Raw genomic sequence first — 13,659 nt, 5'->3', positions numbered from 1 at the left:
GAACCTTGAGGACATTATCCTGAGTCAAACCAGCCATTTCTAGGCCGGGCACGGTGGCTCACGCCTGTAATCCCAGCACTTTGGGAGGCTGAGGGGGGCAGATCACTTGAGGTTAGGAGTTCACGACCAGCACAGCCAACATGATGAAACCCCATTTCTCCTAAGAATACAAAAATTAGCCAGGTATGGTGGCTATAATCTATGGTGTGTCAGTAGTCCCAGCTACTCAGAGGCTGAGGCACGAGAATCGCTTGAACCCAGGAGACGAGAGGTTGCAGTGAGCTGAGATCGTGCCACTGCACTCCAGCCTAGGTGACAGAGTGAGACTGTCTTGAAAATAAATAAATAAATAAATAAATACGCCATTTCTGTCCAGGCGCAGTGACTCGCACCTGTAATCCCAGCACTTTGGGAGGCCGAGGTGGGCAATATGGTGAAACCCCAGCTCTAATAAAATTACAAAAATTAGCTGGGCATGGTGGCCCATGCCAATAATCCCAGCTACTCGGGAGGTTGAGGCAGGAGCATCACTTGAACCAGGGAAGTGGAGGTTGCAGTGAGCTGAAATCATGACATTGCACTATGGCCTGGGTGACTCTGTCTCAAAAAAAAAAAAAGCCAATAATCCATTTCTGAAAAGTCAAATACTGCATGATTCCACTTATGTGAGGTCCCTTGAGTAGTCAAGTTCATGGAGACAGAGAATAGAAAGGTAGTTGCCAGGGGCTGGCGGGAGGGGAAACGGGGAGTTAGTATTTCATGGGGACAGAATTTCAGTTTTACAGGATGAAAAAGTTCTAGAGATCTGTTATACAAAAATGTAAATGTACTTAGCCCTACTGAAATGGACACTTGAAAATGGCTAAGGTGGTAACTTCTGTGTTATGTGCTCTTTATTACAATTAAAAATAGAAAAAAAAAATTTTTTTAAGTAATCAGAAGCTGGAGGACCTAGAGCATGGGGGGACTGTCACCCACAGGCTGTCCTCACAGGAGATTTACAGTGGGGAAGGGAGGGATAGAAGGCCAGAGGACAGCAGGTGCCTGGGCTGCACCTCGTCACCTTTCCTGACACCCTCAAACCACCGATGGCCCTTCCAGGGGGCGAAGAGACCCACACTCTGCATAAAGGTCAGCCCCCAGCTCCCACCACCACAGAGCAATGACTCAGCCCTGCAATGGCGGGGCCAACGTCCCAGGTGAAAAGAATCAGGAAGGACAGCTTGTGGTCACAGACCTTAAATGGATGAGGAGTGAGCCCAGGAAATGCTGTCTGTTAGTGAATGGACTGGCCAGGCTGGACTGCAGGCTGCTTCCAGCCCCTGTGCCAGGCTCCCTGTGGTGGCAAAACGCCCCCCTCCCCAATCCCTGCACCCTCTCCCTTGGCAGAGCACCGCCTTGGAAACCTGAGACTCCATGCTGTGCTGGCAAGTTCCCTCCGGACTCACGTTCTGCCCCTAAGCCCTACCCACTGCTGCCACGTAATAGGTCTCCCGTTGCCCCCTCCCTAATGCAGATGAATGACAAACCAGTCTGACAGGGCCTGTTCACAAGGGTAGAATCCAAGCAAGGTATAAGGCCCACACCATGCAGTCACAGGCCCTGTCCCCAGGCTCCCTGTCATGCACACAGCCGTGTCCAGTGACACCAAACTCTACCGACTCAACAGTATCCAGTGGCTGCAAGCCTCATGCTTTGTGTATGCTGTTCCTTCCCCTGCCTGGAAAGCCCTTCTCAGCCCCATTCCCCACCTTGCTTCCGGCTGAAATTCCTCAACTGAGGGAACCCCTGCTCCTTAGGAAGCCTTCCGAGCATGCAGCCCACCCACCCACGCCATCTCCACACTATCACCGCGCCACCAACTGACCAGCATTCTTCCTTCCCTGGCCCTTCCCTAAGGTCGTCCCCCATCACCTTGGGGATAGTACCACAGCTAGCCGGTCTCCCCGCCCTGGCTGCATGTGCAGTTATCTGAATGAATAAGCACTCCCCAGACATCTTCCCCTGCCAGACTGAACTCGGACCCCTGCCGCTGGGTTCTGTCCCCTGCTCTACTTCCCAGCCTAGGACAGTGGCCTGAGACCTAACAAGATGCTCCTACACTCTGGCCAGGCGGGGGCTCATGCATCCATTAAATGAAGAACTTGTGTTACAACAAGAGCCAAGGCTGCAGCCCTGGTGACTCGTGATCCAGTCCTGATGGCTGGATTCTACCCACCTCCTCCTCTGCTTCAGGTCAGGGTCACAGTGATACATACATGGCCCCTCCTGTTTACTTGCCACTTGCAGGCCTGAGCTCATGAATAGCCAGGCAAAAGCCTTTGCCCTGAGAACTAGAATTTCACAGACGTCATCCATGTATCTACTGCAGACTACAGCAGACGTCACCTTGAGAAGGGATGACACATGCTTCAGAACATTCTCTCCACTTTTCCACCCACGATACGAACTTACTGACTAGGCTGGTGTGCCAGATGTGGACCTTTCCGGACCGCAGCTCCTCCTCCCCTCTCTTGCCCCTTTGCTGGGGCCCTGACACCCTCCCATCTGAGGCTGCGCCCTGCCCCAGGACTGACCTGTCCTTTGAGATTAGGAAGCCCTGGCTGAACAGGCCAAGTGGCTCAGGGTCAGCCTACCCTCAGGGAGCGGCCTCTACAGGGGCAAGCTGCAGGAACCGCCTGGCTCGTGAGTTCAAAGTGCGTCTCACAGCTTACGCTCTCCAAGCCTCGGCCTCCTCTCTCCTCAAATGGGTGCTGGGAAGACTGAAGGAAACTGGGCCTGGCCACCTGTAAAGGCTCTGAGTAACAGGCACTGTAATGGCTCTGGGATCACTGCTGTCATTATTACCCTACCAGTCCTGTGGGGAGGGCAAGTGCGGGTTCTTCCATCTCATCTTTGTTCCATAGCAAGCCCCCACCACCTTGCATTCCAGCTCCAGTAACTCGATGCTTATCTAAGTCGGGTGACTGAGTCTCTGCCCAGTTTTTCTGCTCAGTTCCTGGGCCCTCTGACACCAGAGCCCCTCCATCCCTCCCTGCCTTGTAAGCCACCCAGCAGTGTCCCAGGCCATGTCACCACTGCTGGTTGCTGCACAGCCAGGTTCTCCTGGCCGGAGACCACCAGCAGCTTGAAACCAGCCGGGGTATAAGCATTTAGACCAGGGAAAGCAGCAAAGCAGACTTTTATTTTTGTTTCTGTTTCTTTATTTTTTCCCCCAGGCAGTTGGTTTGCCAGTATCCCCCTCAGTCACCCCAAAGCCAGAGCCCTGCTCGTTGGGCCCAAGTGGCAGCTCTGTGCCCAGGCCCAGCCACTCCCTAGAGAGCCCGTGTCTAGGAGGCGGCTGGCCTGCGGACCCCTGCGCACTGCAGAGCTGGGCACCTCCAGAGCCCATCCTCCACACTGCCCTGCCTGCACCCACACTGGCGGGCCTCACTTGACCCTCGCAGGGACTGCAACTATAAATGCAGCAGAGCCACTTGCCCTCCACCCCGCCCCACCAAGCCTGGGGCCTCTCCAGGGTCAGGACCCACTCCAACAAAGAGCAATTCTCAAATGCCACCAGGGACATCTTCCAGACAAAGCTATTCCAGACAAATGCTGGCTTTGAATCCAGGTCAAATACCCAAGATGCACCTTTTTTCCTATTTTGTTTTCTTCTTCTTCTTTATTTATTTATTTTTGACACAGGGTCTCACTCTGCCACCCAGGCTGAAGTGCAGTGGCGTGATCAGGGCTCACTGCAGCCTCAACCTAGGTTCAAGTGATCCTCCCACCTCAGCCTCCCAAGTAGCTGGGACTACAGGCCCATGCCCCACCATCACACTGGATAATTTTTGCATTTTCTGTAGAGACAGGGTTTCACCATGTTGCCCAGGCTGGTCTCAAACTCCTGGGTTCAAGAGATCCTCCTGCCTCGGCCTCCCTAAGTGCTGAGATTACAGGCATGAGCCCCGCGCCCAGCCCACAGTGTACTCTTAAATGTTGCTGGGAGCCAGAAATTTTGTTCAGAGTAAATCACCAAGGGGAGTCTGGGGTCCTGGCTGCAGAAACGTCATTTCTGCATTAAAAAAAAAAAAAAAAAAAAAACCCTGCAGCCTCTGGAAGAAGCCCTCCCTGAAAAACTCCAGTGAGGATCCTTGAAATGGTGAGGGCGGGCCCTCCACCCTGACCCGCCCATAAAGCCATGCTGGGGTGGCCGAGCACACACTTGGGGAGGCCACCTGGAAGAAGCATGGCAGGCACCGGAAGCCCCCAGGGAGGGTTTTCTGATGCTGCTCTCAAAGGGCTCAGCCTCAGCTCTCAGGGAAAAGACAAGAGTCCTGAGTGACACAGCCCCCCAGCATCCCAGAAAGCTGAGGATTCATGAACACGTGCTGGCCGTTAGAACTGAGAAGGCCTTAGAAACGCTGGACGATGGGCCGGGTGCGGTGGCTCACGCCTGTAATCCCAGCACTTTGGGAGGCCGAGGCAGGCGGATCACCCAAGGTCAGGAGTTTGAGATCAGCCTGGCCAACATGGTGAAACCCCATCTCTACCAAAAATACAAAAATGAGCTAGGTGTGGTGGCACACGCCTGTAATCCTAGTATTAGAAGCTTGTGGGAGGCTGGAGGACAGGAGAATCATGGAATGGAAGTGGAGACTGTGGAATGGAATACAATAGAGGAGACTTGAGGAGAGAGAGGACAGGAGGATGGGAGGAGAGGAGGAGGAGAGGAGGAGAGGAGAGGAGAGGAGGATGAGGGGAGGGACAGGAGAGGAGGAGAGAGAGAGGGAGGACAGGAGGACAGGAGGAGGAGAACATGCATACATTTAATCAAACATATTTATTATTTATATTTATATTATTTCACATTTATTAACACCCATGACATTGCACATTTATTTAATATTATTTATCACATCACACATTTATTATCAAGACATTATGCCACACATTATTTCTATATTAAATGCATTACATGACCGCCATTACATATTTTACAAAACATATTTATCTTATATTTACATTATTTATACATTATTTATTACATATTTACCATCATGACATTTACTATTTATTATTTAATCAAGTATTTTATTACTTATTATTTTTATTACTAATCACATTTATTTTTACATTATTTATGCATATTTATTTTATTTACATTTATTATTTTTATTTTTTATTTTACATTTATCATGACATTATTATTTACTGTATTTACATATAAACATGACATTTATTATTTAATAAACATCACATATTTATTATTTAAGATGACATTTTACATTAATTATGCATTTATTATTTATTATTTGTTTAATAAACATATTTTAATATTATGACTTTATATATTATTTATTTATTGCTTTTTTATTATTTTATACATATTTACATACATGGTTAATATTTTATCATGCATTTACATGACAAGCATATTATGTTTATTATTACATAAAACATATTTATTATTTATATTATTATACGACATGTACATTATATTTTCATTAATTATTATTATTTATATATTTATTATTTACATTATTTACGGCTTATACCTACCATTTATATTTATCAAGATATTTATTATTATTATTATCATGCATATTTATTGCCGCTATTTATTTATTATTTATTATGACATAAATGTTAGTTTATTATTTATTATGGAGATGCACGCCATTATTACGATGACATGATAAAATACATTACTTCCGACATATTTTTATTATTACATGCACGCTATCGGCGATATTTACATGACCGCTATTTTATTATTTACATGACATTTACCGCTTTACATGATGTATTTATTATGATGATGACATGATCATATTTATTATTTATTATTATAAAGATGACATGACATCATGACATGATGACATATGCCATATTTATTATTTATTATTTAATCGCTTTATACATATGACATATTTATTAACATATTTAATATTTATTATTATTTACATATTTATCATGACAAGGAGAGGGACAGAAGAGGAGAGGACAGGAGAGGAGAGGAGAGGAGAAGATGAGATCCTGGAGGATCAACACTCCCAGAGAAAGCCAAATGTAGCATCCATGCATCTCTGCCTGCTGTCCAAACCACACGGAAATGATAGTAAGGGAATAAAAGTGGGGGCTAAATGCACAAAGACAAAGAGACCACAGAGGAAAAGAGAAATGAAGCATCTCATGGTAACAACTAAAGACAGTGTACGTGACAACCCCGGCACAAAGAGGGTGCCTAACACATGGCACTTATCACTATCACCAAATTTTAATAGCACAGCCTAAATTTCAGTTTTAGTGTCCTTGAAACCCAAGGGGAAAAAATATTGATCTTTATTTTTCTATGTAGCAACTCCCACTTACAAGTCTAGGCTCAGTGTTTTCTTGCTAAGGTGATATTTTTCCACCATGTCTTTTTAAATGTTTTCATTATGAATTCCCAAAATATAGTTTGTCGGTAAACTTGAGATCAAACAGCAGACTGATTTCAAGATGTGTTCAATGAAGCAAAAATGCCAGTATTTGCCTTCTTAGAGGGACAAAATGGTCAAAACTCAGTAAGAGTGGAGAAAAGAAAGGGAAAGAATAAATGAAAGCAGAAGACGAGGAGAAAAGAGGTGAAAATAGGTGGACTAAGGAGTAAAGGAACCGGGAGAAAGGACCAAAGGTGTCAGGAGAGCTTGGTGAATAACAAGCATTTCCTTCCACGGCATGGCGCTAAAACCACGCTGGATTCGCTGCATTATCCTTCAATGTCTCCTCCCCTGACTGCCTCATCACTCATTCAATTATCTGCTACCCCGACTCCTCCCTTGCCCCGGTCCACCCCAAAAGGCTATGGCCCAGGGAGCATGGGGAGGGTCCCCCAATCCCAATCCCACCCTCAAGGCACCATGGGAGCTCAGGCCCTGACTCAGGACCCCTGAGCTCTGATTCCGCATCTTCCCCGTCTCAGTTAAGGGACCCGAGGGACGCTTTTCATCCTAAATCACCTAAGCCTCGGTTTCCTTAGGATAGCAGGCAATGTCTCCCAGGACTGCCATGTCGAGAAGGACGATAGAGGTACTGTTTTGCCCATAAACATGCTTCCTAAGCCTTTGTTACTTGCTGTGATTTCCTCTGATACTTTCGTTGGCCCTAAATAGGCTTTTCTGGTGTGTCAACATGCCCTCTTTGAATTCTTGTTTTAGGATAAAATAGACTCCCACTCCACGTAACTCTCTACCCTTTGGAAATGCCCTGGACTGCTACCCTAGTGGATTCTCCCTCTCCCCGTCCTGACACTGAAATCAAGAACGATAGAGCTGTGTTTCTCATTAAACACGGAGGATCTCCTCTGTCCCTCCGCAAAAATCTCACTCAACTGAGAGGACCTCGGTGGGGAGGCGTAAATCCATATAAGCAAGTGGAAAACAAACAGGCTGCGGAGGGATTTCCGAACCATCCGGGGAGCTGGCGAGCAGGCTGGGGCAGTGGCTAACCAGGATAGAGAAGGTGGGCTTGGCACGCGGGGTAGGGACCAGCGAAGGGCAGGGAATCTGAACTACCCCTGGGAGGGCACTGAACGCAAAGGGATGCGCAAATTCCCATAAACAACAGGAAGACACCCCCTGCCCCACCCCCACCCCGGTTTTCCAGAGCGGCAGCAGACAGAGTTGGAAGACCCGAGGCTGCAGGGGACACACGTCTCCAAACACTGAACCAGGAGACAGAGAACACAGGACCCGTCGCTTATCTGAGGGGCCTAAGAAGACTGTCTGGGGATAAATTAGGGATTATGCGCAAAGAACACCAAACCCACAGGTAAACAAAAACAACAGCCGCCATGTCCAAGAAAAGCAAGACATTACACTAGGAGAGAAACACAGTCCCCACATAGCAAGTGGCCCAGCTGCAATATTCACATAGTCACAATAATGTCAACACTGAAATCTGATTTAAACAGAAACAATTCTACTGGAGGACCCTGGGGGGAACGTACAGGGGAGTGAGGGAGCAGCCAGTAGGTCAGAGGTTCATCTTCCACAGAAGGACGTCCATAGGGAATGCAGAATTAATTAATTAACTAATTACTTTAATTTTGAGATGGAGTCTCAGTCTGTCACCCAGGCTGGAGTGCAATGGCATGATCTCGGCTCACTACAACCTCTGCCTCCCAGGTTCAAGTGATTCTCCTGCCTCAGCCTCCCAAGTAGCTGAGATTACAGGCGCCCCCCACTATGCTTGGCTAATGTTTGTATTTTTATTTATTTATTTTGAGACACAGTTTCACTCTTGTCACCCAGGCTGGAGTGCAATGGCCCGATCCTGGCTCACTGCAACCTCTGCCTTCCAGGTTGGAGTGATTCTCCAGCTCAGTCTCCCGAATAGCTAGAACTACAGGCACCCGCCACCATGGCTCGGCTAATTTTTGTATTTTTAGTAGAGACAGGGTTTCGCCATGTTGGCCAGGCTGATCTCGAACTCCTGACCCCAAGTGATCCGCCTGCCTCGGCCTCCCTAAGTGCTGGGATTACAGGCATGAGAGACTGCGCAACAGCCAAAAACCTAAATGCTTTGGTTGGGGTACACCACACATCCAGAATTTGAGGTCAGAATGTTAAAATTGACTAACGCTCCTACGGTTCGCCTCTAGTGCTGCTGGAATGGCAGTACTGTTTTGAATCCAATACATTCAGCTTATTCATTACATTGGGAATAAAAAACATCAGCAGAACTTATTTGGGGAGAAATATATTAAATAAAAAATGACGATGTCAAAAATACCAGTGAACCTCAAAAGTTGCGGATTTATTAGTTTAAAATGTGCCTTTCTTCTACAGATGCATTCCTTAACAAACGATGCAGAAGACATGCTCAGAAGTGATGCCGTGAACAGAAATATTAAAATATGTGTTTAAATAAGCTTTCGTCGTTAGCTATTCACTGCTTACTTAAGCTAATCAAATGCAGATCACAGTGTCAGGGTCAAAGTCTTGTGTTTGCCCGGACTGGAATGCCAAATAAAAACAGATGCTTATTAGGTACCTTTGATCATGTCAAAGCTGGTTATTTTGCAAAGTCAATTAAAATATCTTTGCCTTGCTATGACGGCAACTTCCTCTTCAGCTAAATTTAATTTACCCGTAAGACTTTTCCCTCTTACGTGCACTACTGTTTTTACCAAGATGAATATACTTTAGATTTTTTTTCTCTTTTTAGGCTTTCATAGTACTTCCGTCGTTCATTTCAGTGACCACATTATTGCTTAATAAGCAGCAAAAAAATTTGCTTCCCCAAAGAGTGTACTTCCCTCAAATCCATTTCATTCTTGGGCTGCTCGGATGGTAAAGAAGGCTGCGTGTAGAACTGGGATCGCACTTTTCAGAGTGTGCCGCGGTGCCCCAAGGCCACCTTCACTGGAGCGGACTCGGGGTCATGCGGACGCCTCTGCAGGATGCTCGGACACTGCGCCACAGGCCTCACCCGCGCCAGTGGAGGGGGGTTCAGCTCTCACCGGCTGCCCCGAGAGGGAGCACTGTGAGCGTTTCCCAGGCTCTCCCCCGCCACTGGGCAACGGTTCTGCACGCGCCCCGCACCTTCCCCAGGGCGCGGGGCATTCGGTGGGTTTGCGGTTGCGAAACCCCACACCTGGCGAGCCCCACGGACTGCAGCCCCGCAGTGCGTTGGCCTGGGACAAGGGACCAGACATGAGAGCCCGTCTGGGATGCGCGGCACCACTGCAACCCTGCTCTCACCGCAGCCCACCCAGCCAAACACCCCCGCCCACGGAGCCAGCGTGGGGCGCGCCACCACCTCCCTGGCGCAGGCCATCGGATACGCAGCCAGCCCCAGGAGCCGGCGCGGCTGCCTCGCCCTGCCTTCCGCGGCGCCCGCACGTACCAACGTCGCCCAGGAAGCAGCCGTCAGCCGCCCGGGGCTCCATGCGGCTCACCCGCGGCCGCGCGGCTACTCTGGGCGCTGGGACCTGGGCCAGGCTGCGCGGGGCCGCTGGGCGGGGCCAGTCTGCGCTGGGACGCGCGTCGGCCCGAGGCCACGGAGCCGGGAATTGTAGTTCCCGCCGCCTTGGCGTGGTTCCCGGAGGCGCTGTCCCTGCGTCCCGACTCCGCTGTCGCCGCCACCGGGCTTCGCCCGTCGCGCCGAGGAGTGTGCGTGCTTGCATCTGCAAACCTTGCGTCCCGTGCAAAGAATGCGTCCGGTGCAAAACGTGTCCTGTGCACTTGTCCTGTGCAAACATGTGTGTGTCCATGTGCAAAACATGCATCCTGTGCATATGCCCTGTGCAAAACATGCGTCCGTGTGTAAACATGTATCCATTGCAAGCATGCGGCCCTGTGTCCCTGTGCAAACCATGGATATGTGTTTCCAAGTGCAAAACATGTGTCCTGTACAAAACATGCATCCTGTGCATGTGTCCTGTGCAAGCGTGTCCTGTGCAAGCGTGTGCAAACATGTGTCCACGTGTAAGCATGTATGTATTGCAAACGTGTCCTGTGCAAGCATGTGTCTATGTGTCCACGTACAAAGCATGCGTCTAGCTTCCAGAGTTCACTTGCATTGTACTGATGCTGATGGTGCTCCGGAGTACTCGAGTTCCCCCATGCTTTAACTTTCAAGAACCGCTTCCCACCAGAGCCGGTGTTCATAATCACTGTTTCTTTGATCTTTCAAGATAATAATTTCAAATCATTCAAATCAATTTTTTTAACGCCTTTTCTTTATGGGTGGTTTTTAATCCAGTGTTGCCTTAAGCTGCTTAGCAAATGCAGGCTGGGACACAACCTAGCAGAAATGAAAAACCTGTTTCCTGTTTCCCAAATAATACCCAGTCAACAATTGAGTAAGGGATTTTTATTTTACTTATTTTTGCAAAGCGGCTTCCCAAGTTTAGAAGGTTTAACCTTGTCGAAGTTCACTGTAGCCCTGCCAGGAGATTCCTCACTCACCTGACCTGTACTGAACCTCCTTGCAGAAGTTAGTTTGGGCTCAGAAGTAAATATACCAGGAATCATCCAGTCTGGAAATAGGTGAGGACTGGCAGAGAGTGGTCAGTTTGGTGTCTCCCTCTACAAAGCTTCTCGGATGACCCAGGTCTCCATCTTCAGTCCAGACCGAAGGCACTATACCTAGGGGACATTGAACCACAGCTTTTGGAAAGCAGAGCCCCTGGAAATGTGGAACCCCAGGCCTGGGAATGGAATTTCAAGCCGTGAGCACTGGGCATGTAGAGCCTTCTTGCCACTTTCTAGCAAAATCAGGCTCCCGCATTTTTCTTGCTGGTTTTCTGCACTTTTTACTAAATGTAATAGATTTTTGTGTCATTATATTTACCACAGATGTTATGTTTTCCCCATGGTGATGTCGTGGTTTGTATGATTGCATTTTCTTCGATATTTCTTCCTGGACAAAGTGTCATCTAAATTTGAGTATGATCATGTAGAACATATACATACATATATATATATATTCATGTGTATGTGTGTTATCCAAGTGTTTGCTAAACATATTAATAAGCAATTATTTGCTTATCATTTGTGTTTTTCCTCCATTCTGTTGCTTGATCAAAATATTAAAAGATTTCATTACAGAAAAAGCTTTTCAAAGTTTACATATATATTCAGAAATACATTCCCTGAAAGTATTTCCTTTTTCTTCAATATTTAGAATGTATTTCGCCAGCAAGAGCCAGAAAATATATATTATTCTGTTCTGTTCTGTTGTTGCTGTTAAGTCTTTGAGTCCCATCTGGAATTCACTGCAATGCATAGAATGAAAATATAGGAGCTCGATTCATTCTTTTCTAAACTGCAATAGAGTTTTTCCAAAAATATTCATTAAATAGTAATCCACTTATCTATTTTTGCATTAATCTCTTTTTATTGCATGTTGTTTCCAATTACCTTTTGAATCTATTGTAAGAACAGCTGTGATATTGATAAAGTTTCTATTATTCATTTAGCAAATATTTGCTGATTACCTACCCTAAGGTCAGTGATTTTTAACTACCACATGTGGGTTTTTTTGTTGTTGTTGTTGTTGTTGTTTCAGACAGAGTCTCACTCTGTCGCCAAGGCTGGAGTGCAGTGGTACCGTGTTGGCTCCCTGCAACCTCCGTCTCCTGGGTTCAAGCAATTCTCCTGCCTCAGCCTCCCGAGTAGCTGGGATTACAGGCGCCCACCACCACACCCAGCTGGTTTTTAAAATATTTTTAGTAAAGATGGGGTTTCACCATGTTGGAAGCAAGTGTCATTTTATAAGATCATAATTTCTTTTATTAGCATTTTAAAATCTGATAAGACCGCTATTTGGAAAGTGGTGTAGTTAGGGACTCCCCACACATCATTAAACGAGATGTGTTAACCCCTGTTTTTTCTAATAAAGATAGTCTTCATACCACATTTTTAGAGTCTCCTAGGTCATAAGATACTCTTCTTTTGCCTTCAAAACAAATAGCTTGGGTGAGGACTAAATTTGTAGGAAATCCAATTCTGTTTGCTTGGATAAGCCGTTTTTCCTAAACTTACTAACTCAATAAATCAAGGTTTTGTTAAACATGTATATTTCTGGGTTTCTCCTGGAGATTCTGGGCTCCAGGGAGAGACGTGGGAGGCAGTACTGTAATTTTTTTTTTTAATCATTGCCGCAAGTTTGGCAATCACTGGTATACCCCATCCTTCAAAGGCTGTGAGGAAGCATTTCATTTACAATTTATGTTGACTGATTCTTTTCCTAAATATAAGAGTATTGAAAAATATATAGTTCTTCAAGTTTTGGTTCCTCTCTCCAATCTTCCTGCCATTGTTAACTTTTTAGAGTCCTCAGGAAGTTGCTGGGTGCAGTGGCACACACCTGTAATCCCAGCTACCTGTGAAGATCACTTAAACCCAGGAGTTTGAGACCAGCCTGGACAACAAAGTGAGACCCTATCTCTAAAAAAAATCTTTAAAACAAGCTCTTAGGAAGTTGCTTTTGGTAGCTTGTCTGGTTTTCATTTGTAGCAGTGGCAGACAGAGACTGTAATGGGCTGACACCATCTTGGCTGGTACAAGAAATCCTGATCTGATTGGATTTAAGGAAAACAAAGTCATCAGTTTAGGGTTTTCTCCAGCTCAAAGACCAGGCCAGGGCCCAGAAATCTTATATGGCCACCCTGCAAGAAACCCTTATCTCTCATAGCCACACAGCCAAGGTTTCTGAAAGCTAAACTCAAAGTATAAGCTTGCAGGTGACTGAAACAATGCAGATTACATTCTCAGCCCCATGGAGTCTCTCATGGTAAAGGTAGGGAACTAATTGGAAAGGAGTGGGATGCGGAAAAATGGAATGGGAGCAAATGGGCAGATTTCCATGAAGCTGAAGATCTTAAACCCCTGAATTCTGCTGAGGCTTCTGTGGCCAGTAGAAGGAATCCACCTGTGCTTACTCAGAGGGTTAACCTTGCCTGATGAATCTACGATGGCCTCACCAGTGGAAGCTGATTTGCAAAGAGCTGTGGATCCTCCTCAGGATCTACCCCCCACCTCACCTGTCACTGCTTCTAGACCTGTAACCCGGACCTGACCTGCCTGGCCCTGAAAGGTAAGGTTCAGAGGGGTTTGAGGCCTAATAAGGCACAACGCGCACCATAAAAGTTGCAAGATTTTTGCCAAGTGACATTGGCAGAAA

The 13,659-nt window shown here is 46.8% G+C and overlaps 1 protein-coding gene across 2 annotated transcripts in view; it reads right to left on the bottom strand.

Moving 5' to 3' along the window:
* Positions 1–10,452, bottom strand: part of ASB13 (ankyrin repeat and SOCS box containing 13) — a 29,127-nt gene extending 18,675 nt beyond the window's left edge. For both annotated transcript variants that reach the window (XR_004177113.1, XM_031652544.1), the window contains exon 1: positions 9,877–10,452. Coding sequence is in view for 1 of the 2 variants with exons in the window: in XM_031652544.1 (XP_031508404.1) it covers positions 9,877–10,447 (571 nt within the window). In the remaining variant the exon portion in view is untranslated. The remainder of the gene's footprint in view (positions 1–9,876) is intronic.
* Between the last annotated feature and the right edge of the window lie 3,207 nt (positions 10,453–13,659).

This window comes from Papio anubis, chromosome 11 (genome assembly GCF_008728515.1).
Source record: "Papio anubis isolate 15944 chromosome 11, Panubis1.0, whole genome shotgun sequence".
Lineage (NCBI taxonomy): Eukaryota > Metazoa > Chordata > Mammalia > Primates > Cercopithecidae > Papio > Papio anubis.
Note: the sequence above shows the minus strand (reverse complement) of the source record. Positions and strands in the feature narration are given on the sequence as shown.